This window comes from Meriones unguiculatus, chromosome 7, assembly GCF_030254825.1.
Source record: "Meriones unguiculatus strain TT.TT164.6M chromosome 7, Bangor_MerUng_6.1, whole genome shotgun sequence".
Classification (NCBI taxonomy): Eukaryota; Metazoa; Chordata; class Mammalia; order Rodentia; family Muridae; genus Meriones; species Meriones unguiculatus.
In genome coordinates, this window is record NC_083355.1 from 44,592,138 (window position 1) to 44,612,074 (window position 19,937).

General features: G+C 49.6%; 1 protein-coding gene across 1 annotated transcript in view; it reads right to left on the reverse strand.

Annotated features, from left to right (window-relative positions):
• The window catches only part of Pitpna (phosphatidylinositol transfer protein alpha), a 40,486-nt gene extending 29,860 nt beyond the window's left edge, over positions 1-10,626 (reverse strand). The window contains exons 1-2 of the mRNA XM_021634264.2: positions 10,352-10,626; positions 6,469-6,499 (exon numbers count right to left, since the gene is read on the reverse strand). Of these exons, the coding sequence (XP_021489939.1) occupies positions 6,469-6,499; positions 10,352-10,371 (51 nt within the window). The 5' untranslated portion in view covers positions 10,372-10,626. The remainder of the gene's footprint in view (positions 1-6,468; positions 6,500-10,351) is intronic.
• Positions 10,627-19,937: the final 9,311 nt, after the last annotated feature.

The following is a 19,937-nucleotide window of genomic DNA, read 5'->3' on the forward strand; positions in this document are numbered from 1 at the left end:
CAGCATTATTTGCAACAGTTACACAAGGCCCAAGTGCAACTAAGTCCTTGTCAAAAATCTTTCCAAAGCAAGGGAGAACTCTGCTCTGTGGCAGCTCATACTTTTTTCTTTTTTTTAACTTTCTTTTACTAATTCCTGCCTCAAGTATTGAACCCTGGGCCTTCAGCATGATAGGCTGCTCAACCGATAAGCTGTATCCTCAACCTTTGGTTTTGTTTTGTTTTCCTGCATCAACCTCCCAGATAGGGAGAATTGGCTCGGTGGTTAAAAGCACTGGCTGCTCTTCTATAGAGGACCGGGGTTCAATTCCCAGCACCCACACGGCAGCTCACAGCTGTTGACAGTTTCAATTCCCGGGAATTTGGCACTTTCACAAACACATGCAGGCATAACATCAACGTACATAAAATAAAAATAAATATACATAAATATTTTTTAAATCCACTCCCAGGGGGTTCGAGAGATGGCTTAGTGGTTAAGAGCACCGGCTGCTCTTCCAGAGGACCTGGGTTCAATTCCCAGCACCCACATGGCAGCTCACAACTGTCTGTAGCTCCAGTTCCAGAAAATCTGACACTCCGACACAGACATATATACAGCCAAAAACACCAATGTACATAAAAGTAAATAAATTATTTAAAAAAATCCACTCCCAGATAGCTAGGTTTACAGATTCTCTTTAATCATCAGAATTATTCTATGTCATCTTCACATTTTTACAAACCCATGAAGTTGTTTGTTTTGGTTTCTGGAGACAGGGTTTCTCTTATGCCACCACTCCCAACTTCAAACCCATGAGTTTAAAAAGAGAATACATGGGGCTGGAGTGATGGCTCAGTGGTCAAGAGCATTGGCTGTTCTTCCTAAAGGACCTGGGTTCAATTCCCAGCACCCACATGGCAGCTCACAAGTGTCTGTATCCTCCAGATACAGGGGATCTGACATCCTTATACAAACATACATGCAGGCAAAACCACTAATGCATATAAAATTTAAAAAAAAAATTATAAGAGAGAATACACTATACTTTAATCGTACAGCACTACCCAGAAAACATTATATTGTCCAGGGTCTCTCTTGGCCTGGACCCAGCTCTGGTTTCAGACCCTAAAACAGGATCTCAGTTACTTACTAAAAATCTCTCTATCTCACTTATTTAAACAGACCCTAAAGCTAAGCATGGCACCTCATACTTGTAATGGCAGTACTCAGGAGGGTGGGGTAGGAAGACTGCCAGGAGTTATGATGCCAGCTTGGGCTACAGTGAGTTCTAGGTATCTCTGACCACAGTGTGAGTCAAAAGAAATTAGCTGAAGAGGGAAAACATGATGAAGACTCTGGGCATGATGGCCATAATCTTAGCACTCAGGAGGCAGAGAAGGTGGATCTCTATGAGTTCAAGGACAGCCTAGTCAACATAAGAAATTCTAGGACAAAAAAGAAAGAAAAAAGCAATTCTAAGACAGTCAGGACTAAACAGTAAGATCATGTTTCAAAAACCAAAAAGAAAGAACATGAATAGTTCAGAAAAAATAAACAGTGGGAAAAAAATAAAAATTAAAAAAAATAAAATAAAATAAACAGTGGGAGGGCAGATTACAACTACTCCAAAGATGCATCTTCCTCATGGCTGCCAGGGCCAAGAATGCTGAGGAAAAGACAGACAAGAATTCAATTACCCAGCCTGCCAGGGGTGGACATGAAGCTTTCCTTTCCGTCTGCACCCTCCCCTCAACTGGTACCCCAGGGGTAAGACTAGGGCTGTTCTCTCTCTCTGAGGTTAAAATTGAGCAGCTGCACCTCTGGCGTCTGCCACTGACACCTGCACACAGCTGCCAGCCAGAGCAGGATGCAGAGCTCCCGGTCTGCTTCGTCCACCTTCTCCGCCTCAGCCCCCTAAACACTGCAAGGAAACTTCTGGGTGACATCTGAAGGGTGAAGCAGTGGACCAGGACAGTTCACTGCTCACCACAAAGCTCAAAGCCCAAGTTTCCAAAGCAAAAGCCCAGCACAGAAGGCCAAGGAAAGGCAAGTGATCAAGGCTCAGTTAATCCCATCAAGAGAAACATCTGAGTGAGAGCCAGTTACCTTGATCTTGCTAATCCTGAGCAATACCAGTACTGCTTTGGTGCCTCACGGATCCCCACACTACCCCCTGGTCCTTTCCAGTCTTGCCTTAGCAGGCCTTAGCACACTTGAAACCCATATCAAGTGGGTCAGGGTTTGGCTGAACCACATGAAGCAGCAGGAGCTCTGCTCTGGAGAGGAGTCACAGGACACTGGATGACTGACTCAGCAATCCTAAAGGGCAGGCTGGGGAGAGGGCTGGACTAGCTGCAGCTTGCTAGTTAGTGCTCCTTGGGGAGGGGCCCTGGGGCCAGCAAAGACCATGGTCTTCAGGGATTCCCTTCAGGGGCAGATCAGAGGGCGGGCTCTAAGAGGATCAGTCTGAATGCTGGCCTCTTCCCCTTTAATCTCTCTTGATACTCTGATCCTTTAATCCCAATGAGACAAGTGAGGCAGTTTTGTTAATCCAGAGGTAAAGAAGAGAGATCTGCACAAAGCACAAGTGAGGGGGACTTCACCTCAGGTTTCCTTTGGTACAGCCTCTCTGCATCCTGGGAAGGCTGCCAGAAACAAGGTGGGGTGGCAGTAAGGATGAGGGTCAGACCACAAAACCAGATAAGGAGCCCCACGGGAGACCAGGATTCCAACCTCCTCAGGCTGAGACAATGTTATCTTGCCCTTGAAAGTTGTCCCTTGTCCCACAGACCAAGTCACTCAGTGAAACAAAACAGAGACTCTAGCACTTGGATAATCAATGAGTAGGAACGGAAGGAAATGAAATGTGGAACAGAAACACTGAATGACACACATAAGGAAAAAACAATACAGTTGGGCACAAGTGGCCCAAACCTGTCATCCAGCACACAGGAGGCTGAGCCAGGAAGACTGCCATGAATTAGTTAGGGCCACATGGGCCACATACTGGCATCAGGCTAGCCAAGGTGTTCTGTCTCAAAAACAAACAACAAACAAAAAAGGCAAGAAAAACAGTGCTCTGTTGGCCCACCCAGACAGCCCTGTGAGGCCACGTTCTCCAGAGGAACTGGGCCCTGAGTCCGCCCTGTCCGCAGGAGGTGGATCAGGAACTGCTGGTGGGCACGCCCATGTCGGACAGCCAGGACTCTCTTGCCCTGCCATAGAATGCCTGGAAACCCAAGATAGTGTTACACTAAAGGCTCTGGCCAAACAAGCTAATTCTGCCCCTAAATATCGATCCAGGCCATCAGGATGACTACAAATCCCATGGCCTCCTCTTTCCCTTTTTTCTCTCCAAATCAGAAGCTCCAAGGGACTCAAGTCATGGTCTCTGATAAGAGGAGTGGCTCTGCCAGTCACATGACACAGGACTGTTCTCATGGGAACAGTGAGTCAGAAAGGTAACTGACAGTGACTCTAGGAGGCCTGTTCCTTACTTCTTCACTCCCCCCATTCTAGAATTTTCTGATTATCCGGAACCAAGGATCAAGCTACCGATAGGGCAGCCTAACCCCTGCAACCTGCTGCTGTCCTGCCAGTGTGCTGCTGAGAACAGGCTGACCACCACCACCACAACAGCTGACTCTAGACCAGCACTCGCCACCTCAAGCTTCTGCTGGGCCTAGGCTCTGACTACCCAGCCCTGTCTTACCACTTCCTCCATACTGCAAGAACACCACAGGCTAAAACTGCCAGCTGTGGATGTTCTTAAGGTGGGCCCTTCCCATTCAACTGTGGCTCCACCCACCATGAGAGGTAGGAGCAGCAGAGGGGTGCTCCCAGACAATTCTGGGCCCCGATTCTGCAGCAGTCTCAGTCTTAGCTTTTGACACATCAGGAGACTCCATCGGATCCACCATACCTAAAATCCCACATGAAGACAATCCCACATCCCTGAGGGACATCCTTTTTTCCTTTCCTTCCTTTCTTTCCTTTCCTTTTCTTTGTTTTGTTTTCTGCATAGCCCTGGCTGTCCTAGAACTCACTTTGTAGACCAGGCTGACCTCAAATTCACAGAGATCCGCTTTCCTCTGCCTCAAGCACACGGGATTAGAGGTGTAGAACACCACACCTGGCTTGAGGAAAGGCTTTCTGATTGGGAAAGGATGACCCTGTACAGCAGAGAGGCCATCTAAGTTTCAGGGTAAGGGTCATAGTGGCTTTCTGTTAGAAAATCATCTTACAGGGCTGGAGAGAAGGCTCAGAGGTTAAGAGCACTGGCTGTTCTTCCAAGGGTCCTGAGTTCAAGTCCCAGCAACCACATGGTGACTCATAACCATTTATAATGAGCTTCTGGCCTGTAGGCACACATGCAAGTAGAATACTATATAAACAATAAATAAATCTTTAAAGAGAAAAATCATCTTACTTGACACCCCCCCCATCCTTTTCTCTGAAGGATAGGTTTTCACTATGTAGCCCAGGCTAGCCTGGAACTCCCTATGTGGACCAAGATGGTCTTGAACTCACTTGCTGTTTTATATAATGATAACAAGGCCCTCAAAAGAAATGGCCTGACTCTTGAAAAGCTAATGCCCAGGCACCTGGTTTCTCGGGTGGCTCCATATATCATAGCTTCTTATCTGGCCACTTCCTCTTTCCCCAATGTATGTTTGTCTGTGTCTATCTCTTCCCTCCTCTCCATCATTTGTTTATTGGTTTTGTTTTTCTTTCCTTCCCCCCACCCCTAAAGACAGGACCTTTGTGTAGCCCTGGCTAGCCTGGAGCTTGTCATGTAGACCAGCCTGGCCTCAAACCCACAGAGATCCAGCAGCCCCAGCTTTCTGAGTGCTGGAATTAAAGGCATTGCCACCACACTCAGCTTCCTGATCCCTTTGTTGAAACAGTTATCCTTCTGTAGGCCAGGCTGTCCTGAAACTAACTTTGTAGCTCAGCTTCTACCATGCAGCCTCAGCCTCCCAAGTGTCAGGATTCAAAATGTGAGCTACTCCACTTTTTAAATTAATTAATTAATTTTATGATGGAATCTTATTGTATGCCCACTCTGACCTCAAACCCTTTGCAATGAGATGTCCCTTTATCTTTCTCAGATTGCTCAGACCATGTTCAAAGTCACATCTGGCTCTGTCCCCAGATCTCCAAAGCCTTTGCCAGGTGTGCAGTACCCGCTGGAGGCCACTGCATTCGCATGATTCTTGCGGTGATTTGTCTATCTAAAGAATGTTCCAAGGAGGCTGGAGAGATGGCTCAGCTATAAGCACTTGCTGCCCTTTAGAGGCCCCATGCTTGATTCTAAGCACTTACACTGAGCAACTCACAACTCCCTGTGACTCCAATGCCAGGGCCTTCTGAGGGCCTCTGCGGGTATCCCTACATATACAGCAACACATATACACAAGAGCAATATTCACATATAAATAAAGATAAATGCTCTCCAGAGCATTTTTAAAATGAAGGTGGTGGTACACACCTTTAATCCCAGCAGAGGCAGGTAGATCTCTATGAGGCAGAGGCAGGTGGACCTCTGTAAGTTCAAGGCCAGCCTGGTCTACAAAGTGAGTTCCAGGACAGCCAGGGCTACAGAGAAACCAGCTAAAAAAAAAAAAAAAAAAAAAAAAATGCAAGCTCTGGGTTCTGCTGGCCTGCTTTCATTTCTCGGAAGACTGGCTCCCATGTGGAGCACAGGATTCCCACTGGTCCCACAGGAACAAGACATGGAGCCACAACCAGGGGTTCAGGCCGGCCTTCATTTCTTTGGAGACTGGGGAGGGGCTGTGGATTCAGAGGAAAGTCAAGAACAAGCTTCGCCAGGAAGGGAGAATAGAGGAAGTTCAGAAAAAGGGTGGGCCAGGGAGGTTTTCTATCCAAGAGACAGCTCTGAGTCAGCACGGCCTATGAACCTTCTTGTAGCAACTACTGCTGCCAGCTCTCCACGCACAGGGCCGTCAGACCTAGGAACCATAAAAGGACAGAGGGCAAGCCAAGCCCGTTTGTCATCCTCTGCCCTCCGTAAAAGGAGGGTTCTGTCTTTCCAGCAGCCACCTAGCATGGCTCCTCAGAGATTTCCAGCCTTGCTGGTTTACCTCAGAGCCAGAAAGCACCATTAATCACAGTGTCCCCAGCCTGGTCATGGAGACCCCACATATGCACACACTGCAGCTCATCATGAACATGCCCCAAATGGTCCAATCCCAGCAGGTGAAGAGCTGCTTTAGTCTCTCCTCAGTGACCCAGCAAGTCAGCAGCCTGCAACTGATTGTGCCCAGGGACCCAGATTCACCACAGACGTGCCCTCCTTCAGAAGAGTTGCACCATGACTATGTGAACTGAGCCTTAGTTATCTCTATATTAGAACAAAAAGTGAAAGATACACGAATTGCGTGGCCACTCCCAGCCCACCCAACATTCATAAATACTTATGAGCAACTATGGATGAGAAGAGAAAAAAAAAAAAAAAGGACTTACCTCATCTACAGACACAGGTAGGATGACTCTACTACAAGAGAGGAGAAAGAGATTATCAGCTCCAAGCTCTGAAGCCCGAGGTTTGCAAAGCATCCCTTATCTCAGTGGCCCATACCTTGTGGCACCCAACCCTTTCCTCACTGGCAAAAACCCAGCAGGGAATGGCCCTCTGCTTCAAGGCAAGGGTCCCCATGGCTTTCTGGACCCCCGTTCAGGATCCTGTGATTCAGAGCAACCTGAATTCCCCGCTACCTACTGGTCAGGCCATTCACTCACATCTCTCTCCCCCACTCCCTCAGCTGCCTCTTTCCCAATAAGACTTGCTACTATGTCTAGCAAACCAGAGACTAGAGAAGGCTCACCAGGCTCACCGTGAGGACTCACGCCAACGAATGTGGCCCTGGGGGTGTACACCAGTAGCTCCAACTTCCAAACACCAGCCCTCACAGCCAAGGGCTATGAAGGAGCCAATTCCCTAGAGGCTCCAGTGCCGCCACCACCTCTGCTCTCCAAAGAATTTAACAGTACATGAAGCCCTAAAAGACGACGCCCAGCTCTGACCTCCAGGGGCTATCCTAAGGCACCCCAACCCTCCATTTCTTTCTTCCTCCATTTTGACCACCTCCAGTTGTTGGAGATGCCACAAATAAGCTGATGGAGAAATCATGGCCAGGGAAGTCCTCAAGAAGCCAGAACTCCAGAGAGCTGAGAAGACGGGAGCCACTTCTCCAGGTGGCCTGCATTTGTAACAGACCAGTGACTGGTCCCCAGTGCAGTGCTTTGATGTCAGAGAGCTGAGAAGAAAGGCCTTGACTGGAGTCAAAAGTCAAGCCACCCAGCCACTAAGGAGTCAGAGGCAGGTGGGTCTCCATGAGTTTGAGGGTAGCCTGGTCTACATAGCAAGTTCCAGGACAGACAGAGTTACATGGTAAGACCTTGTTTTTTGTTTTGTTTTATTGTTTTGTTTTAAAAAGACAGCTGGGCATGGTGGTGCATGCCTTTAATCCCAGCACTTAGGAGGCAGAAGCAGGTGGATCTCAGTGAGTTCAAGACCACCCTGGTCTACAGAGTGAGTTCCAGGATAGCCAGGGCTACACATAAAGACCCTATCTCAAAATAAATAAAATTAAAAAACAAAAGAATAAGACAAGCAAGCGACAAAGCTGAGATCGGCAGTGCTCAGAACCTGGCTGGAGCCTGCTAGGCCCTCTGTACCTTGTGTGCTTGCTTAGTAAAGCATGAGAGGATCACAGGCTGCAAAACAGCTTGCTATTCCCTAGCCCCACAAAGTTCTCCCAGGCAGCAAGAAAACACTCAGTGAGACCTGAGGAAAGCATCACAGTAAAAGCCAGGCATCAAGCAGAAAAAGCAGCAGGAAAAAAGAAATAAAATAGGCTCCAAGTCTACTGCCTGCTAACTTCCTTCCTCCAGAAAGACTCAATAATGTAAACCCTCCCATTAGAAAAAAACCAACAGTGCAAAGAACTTCCAACTTAGAGGGCAGAATTTCTACACCCCCAGAAGGAACTTCCTAGAAAACAATACGCCTTTTATCTTCAAGAACACAGCAAAAATCACATCGAAGAATTTGCAGAAATCAAATCAGGAAAAGTCCTGTTAGAGGAAGTTTCAGAACAAAACCATGAGGGCAACTTTCAGATCCAAGCCACTCCTCAGGACTGACCAGCACTGGCCAATGCCTTCAAGGATGCTCCAAGTCTGCTTCCGTGCACACACCCAGACATTGCTCCCTTGCAACAAAACCACCTCAGCAGCCGCAGAAGACAATTTGAAAGGATAAGGCCATAGGGGCTGGGCTGGGCCAGACTGGAGCCATGTCACCATGGCATGACCTTCACTTGCATCCTTCTCAGAGCTGCAGTACTGCAACTACATCCAAGTACCCTGATGGCCCCTCCTACCCAGTTTCTCTTCCTGTTCCCCGCCCAGGGATGCACACACAGGGCACAAGTCCATCAGGAAGGAAATACAGATGCTGGGAAGGTTCTGCAATGTCTGCACCCTTCGGCCTTTCCCTGGCAGGCTTCAAGTGGGGAGCACAAGGGATGGGAAAGGAATGCCTGTCTCCCAAAGTCGGTCCACCTCTTCAGAAGGTCCTTCTTTCCCCAGCTTGACCTTTTCAAAACCACACATTTCTACAGACTGTAGGAGTCGTGTGGGGATTTTATTTTTTTTAAATCTGAAAAGTGAGATGAGCTTCTTCCTTTGGACACTGAGCATTAAAATGCACAGTGCACCGTGTTCTCCTTGGAGTGTTCTTGTTCTTCACCACATAAAGCTCTGAGAGCTCTGGTTGGATTAACACCAGACTGGACATCAAGAGATGTGCCGGGGCCCCTGAATAATGCGTTCCCCAAGAGTCAAGGTGGGAAGACACCTGGCTCTCTACGTCATCTGTCACTCAAACTGCACCCTTTATCTTCAACATTGTAAACACTCCTAAGTGCAAAGCGCCTTCGCTGACCAGATGGAAAGAGTCCTCTACACGCTTGCTTGGTCTCCAAGAGTTTCACAAGTTTAAGTTTCTCTCTACTTGGACATTTCCCATTTCTGAACTGCTGGGGCTTGGGGGCTCAACTTGTCCTCCCCCCAAGGAAGCTTAGCTTCCCCACAATCTATAGGCACATCCAACCTCTCCTAGGAGGAGAGCACAAAGTCCTGGGAAGATCACTTGGAACCATTACCCTCAGGGCTGGGTCACAAGGTCGGGAAAGACTTAGCAATGCAAATAGCCCCACCTGTCAGCCAAGTCCCTGAGTTTCAGGAGCAAACATTCATCTCCCTGTAAGCCCTGCCCATCCCCCAAACCAGCAGCTCCTCACCCCAAAAACATTTGTGGGACCTCAATTCCTCCAAACAACATCCTCTTCTCTTTGCACCAACACCCAGCATTCCCAAAGACCGGCTATGCCTGTCTTAGTCCCCATCATCTCCATCAGCAGGCACATGCACGCTTATAGCATCTTCTGGATGGTCCCGTGCCCTGCTAACTTCCTGCTCTTCTCTGTCACCGAAACTCCTTCACATCTCGGCAGAACCTACCCGGGACTTTCTAGACTCTTCATTCAAGTGCTGCCAAGTCCTCAGCAGGCATCCTGAGCTTCTTCCAAAAGCCTCCTCTCCTGCACCTACCACTCAGGCACCGTGCCACTCCAGCCATCCCCACCCCAGCCCTGTTAGTTCCCTCTGGTTTTCTCTCCTCCCATCACCCAAGCCTGGCCCTGACTGAAGTCCTTTTTTCTGCAACCAATGATTACAATCCTTCCCTTGCTGCCTAAGGCAGCCACTGTCCACGGCCCAGGTTCCGCCTCAGCACTCCTCACCACCACCTCAACTCCCTTCCAGGAGCTATCTTATCTGATCTTCCAGCCCATTGATACACTAAGCCTCAAACTCCTCCCTACCGTCAGCCAACTCACCGGCGCTGCCTGTCCTTGTCCCACTGCTCCTTAGTCCCTTACACAACTCCTCACTCCTTCCGGCAGTTCTGCCGGCCCCTTCATCCTCCAGCGCCCACTACAGGGCCACACCACATCCAGCGCTCTCCATTCCCCGGCCCCTCCTCAAGCCTCCTCCGGCTCTCCCTGTCCCCTTGACCCTTCCTCAGGCCCGGTCCGGCCCGCACCAGTTCTCGGCCTCCTCTCTGGCCTATTCGATCCCTCCTCAGGTGCTTCCTGTCATCCTCTGGCCCCTCCGGCCCCACCTCAGGCCCCGTCCAGCCCCCGCTGTCCTCTCCGCCCCTGCTAGGCGACCCAACAGCCTCATCCGGTGTTCTCCATCCCCCGGCAGGCGATCTGCCTTCGCGGCCGTGATCCCGACCCTCCCTTCCGCCTCGCTTCCGCACTGCCGACCCGACACTCACTACTCCTTGAGCAGCACCATGTCGCTTCGCGGCTCGGCGGCTGCCAGCTGCCAGCCCGGCCTCCCGCCCGCTTCCCGGCGGCCGCTCTCCCGGTGGCCCGGCCCGGCCCGACTGCCTGTGCGCCTTCGTCGTGGTCTGCTCTGTCCCCGCTGCTCTCGCTGCGGTCGACGCGCGGGCTCCCGCCGCCCTGCCCTGGCCTCGCCACCTCCCGCGCCTCTGCCGACGCCGCCCGGAGCTCCGGTTCCGCAGCGCCGCGCGGGGGCGGGGCGTCTCTGCGGCAACCAGAGCGTCAGACGCAGCAGTGCGCGCTGACCTCACGCGGGGCGGGGCCTTCCCAGGCCCGCCCCTCCACCCTTAAATGGGCCGTGGCTCCGGGTCCAGGTCAGCAGCATCCAAGTTGGACCTCGGGCTGGTTTGGCGCTCAGGAAGTAAAGTGACGCGTCTTGTGTGAATACTCTTCTTCATCGGGAGCTGCTGTGCCTGTGTCCTTGGACGTCGCTGGTGGGTGTGTTGAGAGCCAAGCGTGTCAAAAATAAAATGAGAGAAGTGGAGATTCAGTTCAGCCACGAAGCACTTGCCTAATCTGGATGCACCAAAAAACCAAAAACAAACAAAAATGTGTATATATGTTCTCTAAATACTTGACTCCACAACTCCCCCAGAAAGGTACTGTTACTGTCCTCATTCACAGGTAAGAAGGTGGAGGAAGTTAGATTTGCTCATCACAGCTTATTCATGATGCAGCTGAGATTTGATTTTATTTTATGCTATTTTTTGAAACAGGGTCTCACTATGTACCTCTGGCTGTCCTGGAAATCGATATGTAGACCAAGCTGGGCTTGAACTCACAGAGACCCACCTGCCTCTGGTTCCTGAGTGCTGAATGTAGCTGAGATTCTTAGTATCTTCCTGTCTTCTCATCTATCCAATAAACATTGACTGGGGGTCTGCCTTGTACCAGAACTTGTGCTATCCTGGGCAAAGAAAACAAGACTGGTATTATCTTGCCCTTAGGGAACTGGAGATCAAGTGGAGGGGAGGCAGGTGATGGCTAAAGGTAACAGGCAATTAGAATGAAAGGGGCTGCTAGGCCTGGTGGTACAGGCCTGTAATCCTAGCTATCTAGGAGCTGAGGCAGAAGGATGGAAAGTTCAAAGCCTGCCTGAACAACTTAGTAAACCTGTCTCAGAAAAGATAAGGTAGAGGACAGGGATACAGCTCAGTGACAGAGCATTTGTCTTGTATGCAGGAGGCCCTAGGTTGAATCCCAGAACCACAGAAAGAAAGGAAAAGCGAGGCAGCAGGCTGTGAGGAGTGAAGTTGTGCTTTATGAGATTACACGGAAGGGCAGTTGGTGTGTGTGAGGAACACTGAGGGAAGGCATCCGGAGGACAAAGTCTGCACGGTGCTGCGGAGGGGCAGGCACAGCAGATACAGGTATGCAAAGGCTGGACTCAAGAAGGAGAACAGGGTGCATCTGGGAGGCTTGTCCTAGTTGTCTTCTGTTGCTGTGATAAAGACCACAACCAAAGGTGACTTTGGGAGGAAAGGCTTTATTACATCGTGTTACCAAGGGAAAACGGGGCAGGAACCTGAGGGCAGGAATGAAGCAGAGGCCATGGAGCAGTGCTGCTCGCTGGCTTCCTCAGCCTAGGACAGGTGAGCCCAGGATCACCTGCCCAGGCCTGGGGTACACCGCCCCAGTGAGCTGTGCTCTCCCACATCAGTCATTACTCTAGAAAATGCCCCCACAGGCTTCCGTATAGGCCAGTCTGAAGGGAACATTTTCTCAGCTGAGGTTCCCTCTGCACAGATGACCCTAGCTTGCGTCAAGCTGACAAAAGAGCTCACCAGCACGGGACTAGAAGAGGTAACTGTAGCATTGAGTTTAAAGGCTGAAGAGCTGGGAAGGGCGAGGGTCCAGATGGGTGGTGATGCCGAAGGAGGCCATTTGAGGGGTTCAGCAGTGATAGGAGATTTATGGTGTGGAGTTTCCCTCTGAATGTGGGAGCATGGATGGAAGGAGAGAGGGATGGAGGGGACCAAACACAGGCAAGGGCACCAGTGAGAAGGCAGTGGCGTAAGTCCAGGGTAGAAAAAAAAAAAAAAGCTGGACTTGTTGACAAATTGGCCAAGCGAGCAACAAGTACTCAGAACTCAGGAAAGGGGTTGACAAACAGGTGGGACTCACTGAGAGGGGGTCCTGGAAAGATATCTGGATGCAATCGTGAAAGAACTACCCAAGATAGTGGCTCAGCAAGGAGCTGGGAACCAGATGGCCGGCCACACTGTTACCCGGCTGGGACCAGTCACCCGGGCGCTCTGAGTGTTACATGCATTCATCAAAGCGTAGAGTGAGGAAGGCTAGCTCCAGAAACCTAGGGCAAAGACTGAAAGATTGAGGGAGTGGCCTGCTCCCTGGTCCCCGGCCCTCCAGCGCAGGGCTTTTCCTCCTCTATAGTATCAATGGATAGTTCTCTAGAAAATGCTGGCTCTGTCCAGGAAGTAACCAGATCCTGCCCCCTGGGAACCTGCAGTCTAGTTAGGGAGACTACATTTACTCATTCACTCAATAAATATTGATTGAGCACCTGGCCCTATCCTAGGTCCTTTTCTAGGCACACAAGACACAAGGGATGACCAAGCACACACGATCCCTCCCTTGCTGGATGGAGGGGAGCACAATACAAACTTATAGAAGTGCAGAGACCAGTGTGACTCAAGCTGTCCTGGGCGACTGACCATGGGGCAGCATTAACAGTGTCAGTTAGAGGAGCATCTGCTCACTAGTGGGTGAAGACTGAAGCATGAGCCTGCAGGGCTGTACTGCACACGAGGGGAACCCAAAACACAAGACATCCAGGCTGGAAGACGCAGTTCCCCCGGCAGAATGCTTGCCCTACACTTGCACAGTCCAGAGTTCAACTCCCAGGACTACATAAACCAGGTCTGGTAGCTCATGACACTTCTGAGGTAGAGACAGGAAGTTTAAACCCATCCTCTGCTACCCATTCAGTTTGAAGCTAGCCTGGGCTACCTTATCAAACAACAACAACAAAACAAAACAAACAAACAAAAAACAAAAAAAAGGGGGCTGGAGAAATGGTTCAGTGGTTAAGAGCACTGACTGCTCTTCCAGTGGACCCGGGTTCAATTCCCAGCACCCACATGGCGGCTCACAACTGTCTGTAACTCTAAGAGCTGACACCCTCATACAGACATACATGCAGGCTAAACACCAATGCACATTAAGTAAAAATAAATAAATTAAAAAAAAAAAAAGAAAGAAAAAGAAAGAAAACCAAAGGGCTGGAGAGATGGCTCGGCTGGGTTAAGAGTGCTCACCACTCTTCCAGAAGACTCACCCAGTGCCCATGTCAGGCAGGTAGCAACCACCTGTCACTGCAGCCCCCTGGGTGTCTGCTGCCCCTGACCTCCTCCTGCGCCTGCACTAACACACACACAGATACAGACACAGCACATAACTCAAAATGCCGGATGTGGTGGTGCACACCTTTAATCCCAGCACTCAGGGAGGCAGAGGCAGGCAGAGCTCTGAGTTTGAGGCCAGCCTGATCTCCAAAGCAAGTCCAGGACAGCCAGAGCTACATAGAGAAACCCTGTCTCAAAAAACATGCAAAAATAAAAATAAAAAAAGTCTTTAAAAAAAAGTATAAAAGCCAGATGTGGTGACACACACCTTTAGTCATGGCGCTCAGAAGAGAGGCGGTGGCGGGCAAATCTCTGAGTTAGAGGCCAACAATACCCCAACAAACACATACAATCATCAGAAAGTGTGAGGGTCAGCTTTCCCACTCCTGGAGCTCACAGGCATCAACCTGAAGTAGTTTGTGACAAAGGTGAGCATGGATGACAGCAGAGTCAGGGCTGGTTAAGATCTGAAGAGGTAGCCAGCCAGGCAGGGGTGGTGCACTTGGGAGGCAGAGGCAGGCAGATCTCTGAGTTTCAGGCCGGCCGCTCTACAGAGTTCCAGGACAGTGAGTTCTACCCAGAGAAACCTGTCTCCAAGAAACAACAAAACAAAACAAAAGAGATGAAGGCAATTTGAGCTGAAGAAGACCGGAAAGGATGGTCTCAGTAGAGGAAAAGTGTGGGAGGCACAGGCTTGCCTCTGCACAGCGCCTAGTGGTCATAGTGAGTTGAAAATGAGTCACAGTGAGTTGAAAATGAGGTGGCGGCTGAAGAGATGGCTCAGTGGTTAAGAGCACCAGCTGTTCTTCCAGAGGTCCTGTGTTCAATTCCCAGACAACCACATGGTGGCTCACAACCATCTGCAATGGGATCTGATCCCCTCTTCTAGGTGTGTGAAAACAGATCACTCATACATAAAAATAGAGAAATAAGTATTTTAAAATTTTATTTAAAAAAGACAATGAGGCGGCTTATAGACGCTGAGCTTGGAACTTTGAGTGCCACTTGAAAGGCTCCCTCACTGCTTCCTCACAGAGGGAGCCTTAAGGAAGTCCAGACTGACAGTCCAGGTGCAGCTTGGAAGGCTTGCCACCTCTCTCCAAGGATTTCAAAGTCTCCAAGACAGGTTTTCCCAGCCCTCCACGCTTGCCTCACTGTGTCTACTCAGAACACAAGTTCTATCTTACAAATCTGCAGTGCTGTTATCAGCAGGATGAATCATTTCTTCTTTCTCTCAAAGATTTATTTATTTTTATATGCACTACTGTTTGGCCTGCATGTATGTCTGTGTGAGGGTGTCAGATCCCCCAGAACTGGAGTTAACAGACAGTGGTGAGCTGCTACGTGGGTGCTGGGTATTGAACCGGGTCCTCTGGAAGAGCAGCCAGTGCTCTTAAACACTGAGCCATCTCTCCAGACTCCATCTTTATTTGTTTATTATCATTATTATTCGCATTACAGGGGACAGCCCAATGGCTCTGTGAGTTAAGGTACTTGTGGCCAAACCTGACAATTGATTCCAAGTTGTCCTCTGAATTCCACACATGTGTACCATAGAAAGTGTGAGCGTGCATGTGTGCGTGTGCCGCAATGTGTTACGCATGGAGGTCAGAGGACAAGTTGGGAAAGTCCTCTCCTTCTACCGTCCGGGTCCCTAGGACTGAACTCATGCTGTCAGGTTTAGCAGCAAGCCGCTACATATTCTACACTCACAGAATCAGCTCATGAGGCTTATTTTTCCTTCCTTCCTCCTTTTCTTTTCCTTCCTTCCTTCTCTCCCTTCTGGCACTAGTACCAAGGATATGAAACCCCGGTTTCTTTTTTCCTCTCTCTCTCACTCTCCAAGACAGGGTTTCTCTGTCCTAGAACTCGCTCTGTAGAACAGGCTAGCTTCAAACTCATAAAGATCCATCTGCCTCTGCCTCCAAAGTAATGGGATTAAAGTAATGTGCCACCATGGCCCAGCATGACAGGTTCTCACCATGTAGTCCAAGTTTGCCTTGAACTGGTTTTGAGGCCCAGAAGTTTTGGTTTCTTAAAAAACTCACTTATGTTATGTTAATATGTTTTTGTTCTAATCCCAAGTGTGGGATTTTGGTTTGGGCTTTAATTTGTCCATAGCTGACAACTCTCTCTCATGCGGGGTGTGGTCTTTGCCAGCTGGTAACATCCTGCCTCGTACAACATGGGCACGGTCGAGGGCGCTAAGGCTATAAATGAGGGCCCAGAAAGAGAAAGGGTTGTGGCAGTGGTGACAAGCGGCAGTCTGAAGAGACCAGAGATGGAGACCACCGCTTGGAGACAGACGACAAAGAGAAATATTTCAACACGGTGGCTTGGAAGACACTGCTTGCTTGCTGTGCCCACTGTTAACAAAGATTGGTATGACCCCCAACAGAACACTGACCCTAAACAGCCAGAAGAAGTAACAGGGTCTGCAACCCATCTCCCCACTAACCTTCTTTCTCCTACATAGGGTTGGGGGTTGTAAAGGAGAGGCTTTAAGGATAAAAAAGAGGTTACAGGGGGCTGGAGAGATGGCTCATCGGTTAAGAGCACTGAGTGCTCTTCCAGAGGTCCTGAGTTCAATTCCCAGCACCCACATGGTGGCTCACAACCATCTGCAATGGATCTGATTTCTTCTTCCAGTGTGCATGAAAAACAGAGTGTTCATGTACATAAAATAAATAAATCTTTAAAAAAAAAAAGAGTTTATATAACAGGTGTGGTGGAGCACCCCTGTAGTCCCAGCACTCAGAAGGCAGAAGCAGGCAGATCTTGTGAGTTCAAGGCCAGCCTGGTCTACAGAGCAAGTCCAGGACAGCCAAGACTACACAGAGAAACCCTGTCTCCAAAACAAACAAAGAACAAAACAAACAGGCTTTCCTGGGCCTGTGATCCTTCTGCCTCAGCAGTGCTGGGATTATCTGGCTCCAGTTTTTAATTTCTTCATTTTATCTTTTCTGCAAATCATAGTCCATTTTTCCTATCTAAATTTATAGTGTTGTATTTCTTTTTGTTTTGTTTTCTTTTTTGAGACATGATTTTTCTGTATAGCCTTGGAGGAAGACCAGGTTGACTTCGAACTCAGAGGAATCTGCCTTTCTCTGCCTCCTAAGTGCTGGGATTAAAGGCATGGGATACCCACTGTGCCCAGCTCGAGGTTGTCGTTCTTTTAGAGAAATTCAGTAAATAAAATCCTTGTGGTTGTTTGTTTTACACTTTTTTGTTGTTTTGTTTTGTTATTTGGACAAGGTTTCTTTGTGTAGCCCTGGCTGTCCTGGAATTCTCTTTGTAGAGGAATGGCCTCAAACTCACAGCATTCTGCCTGCCTCTGCCTCTAAGTGCTGGGACTGAAGGTGTGCACCACCACCCCTGGCTGTTGGACACATTTTGAGTTATGAGGTTTTTCTTGTTTTATGTGTTCTATGTATCACAGCCTAACCCTCAAACCTACTGTGTAGATAAAGGTGACCTTGATTTTTCTAACCCTGCTTCCTCTGCCTCTTCAACGCCAGGATTGCAGCCAGGAACCACACCAGGTCTATGGAGGTTGAACCAGGGCTTTGTGCTGGGCAAGTGCTCTATCAGCTGCGCCACATCCCCAGACCCTGAGCTGTGCTTCCTACATCACTTTCACCCTAGCAAATTTGGGTCACCCAGGCACAGGCTCTCAGATGCAAGGACCATGCTCCAACCCCTACAACCTCCTCCCAACAGCCATCCCAGGTCCTGATGCCTCAGAGTCCCAGCCTAACACTCCCCCGTGTGACTCTGGGCATGTAACCCCCTCTGTGCCTCAGCCTCTGTAAGATGAGAACAATGCCAAATGCCTGCATAATGGTTGAGCGGGGACTCGGTAAAGGAGCTTTGCGGCTTTAATGTGGTGTTGCAGCACGGGGTATGAGTCCATGTTGTTTTAATTATTTTATTATTTTCTGTGTACATATGTTACGTACCACTGTGTGCCTGGCACAAAGTAGGTCAGAAAGGGGCATCAGATCCCCCAGAACTGGAGTTACAGACAGCTGTACGTGATCTTAACCACTGGGCCACCTCTCCAACCCAGAGCACTAGCTGCTCTTCCAGAGGACTCGAGTTCAGTTCCCTGAACCCTTGCCAAGGAAGTCATAACTGTTTGTAGCGATACGGAGTCTGATGCTCCAGCCTCTGAGTGATTGCACTCCATGACCATACCCGTGCGTACACACACACACTCACACACTATTTTAAATGCTTTTATTTATCACGTGTACATGTGCGAGCCTGAGTATATGCAGCACACCACATGTGTATAGGTGTCTGAGGAGGCCAGAAAGAGTGTTAGATCCCTCAGATCAGGACTTACAGGCAGTTGTAAGCCACCTGATACGGGTGCTGGGAAATGAGCCTGAGTCCTTGGCAAGAGTAGCATGTGCTCTTAGCCACTGAGCCATTTCTCCCACTCCTACTTTTTGATACAGGGTTTCTCTGTGTAGCCCTGGCTAGCCTGGAACTTGCCGAACCATCTCTCCAGCCCCATCATCTGCTTTCTTACTCTTTCTCTCTTCCGGGAGCCTCCCCTTCCCCATTAAACGTCTTTGCTCCTGGACTCCAGGAGGGGTTTTCTGTCATCTTCTCTTTGCAGCTGTCTTCTTTCTGCCTGTCTCCCTCCCCCACTACCCCTCACACTCTTCACCTTTGTGTCTCTGGATCTCAAGGCTCAGCGCCCTGAGTTTCTCCTGGCCGGCCCGGCCCCTGATACCACCTCAGTTACAGCCACACCTGTAACCTATCTCTGCGTATCTCCGGGAGACTATGTTTCACTGTTTCCATAGTCTGCCCTGCCTCTGCCTACCTGGCTAGGGGGTGCTGATCTCCTACCCTGTTTCCCGACGACTCCTTCTCTCTCTGTAGCCCAAGCTGGCCTCAAACTCATGATCCTCCAACCTGCTCCTCCTGCCTCAGCTGCTGGGATCACAGGCAAGCAGCAACCACCAGGCCTTGCTTGGGTTTTTTTTTTTTTTTTTTTTTTTTATCCCCACAGCATTTACTGGGCAGCTATTTCACACCGGAGCCACCTGAGTCCCCGGAAGTATCTCGGTGACCAAGACAGGGCTCCTGCCAGCTCTCAGGGAGCACTCATTCTGGTGGCCGAAGAGACACCGAAGAGCAGAAACTCAGCAGTGTGGCTCTTAGTGTGCCTGAGGTCCCGAGTTCTGTCCCCAGAACTACAAAATGAAAACAAATGACCCCTATTACCTATGACTCTGGCTGCCCAATTGGTCCTACTAGGCCCTCGGCAGGCCTGAGGGCAAGCTGCTGAGTGTCCTTGACAAATCTGTGACTAAATATGGACTTTGTGTCCCTCAGGAATTAGATTCAAGTGTTTAACCCATTTGCTGTTTCTGAACAGTGTTCGTTCTGAGCCAGGCTGGGAGAGAAGTGATTAAAAACAAGACAGACAAACAAAAAAAGCCCTATGATGCTGAAGGGAGGCAACATTTGCTGGGCCCAGTGGGATGGGCTGGAAGCTCTGGTGTCCCATGAGGCAAGAAGACCCATCACCTCACCTTCTCCTCTCACTCTGGCCTATAGAGGATTAAAACAGATCTGAGCAGCTGTGATAATTTTATTTAAAAACTTATTTTGAGCTAACATTTGAAAAGGGTGATATTTTATGTAAAACTCAGGATTCCCTGCTTCTCAGGGGAAAAGTATCAGAAGTTCCGGCCCCATGGGACACATTCCACCTGCCAGTACCTGGTATCTCTGTAAGTGGGGGCTGTAACCCCAAGTCCTGGTTCACCCTTGAGGCAGAGGTCAAAGTCAAGGGCTCCTGTGTGGCTGCAGAGCTTCCCTGTGTGGTTCTGTTTGTGAGTGAGAAAGAGATGTCTTCCTTATCTCCATGGAGGGCAGGGTGAAGGTGGGGAATGGTGGCAACAAAAGACAGGGGCAGGGGCCGGAGTGCACCCTCCAAGCTCGCAGGCTTCACCTCACATCCTAGCTTCTCTACCCTGTGTGTCTTCCTGAGTGGCCCAGCCCTCTGACCGCCCCTCTGCTGAGCTTCTGTCCCCTCCACACTAGCAGCGAACCATGCTTCACACTAGAGGCGGGGCGTCTGAGCAAGAGCCATGTGATCCAGACAGAAAGAGACGAGGGAGCCACGAAGGAG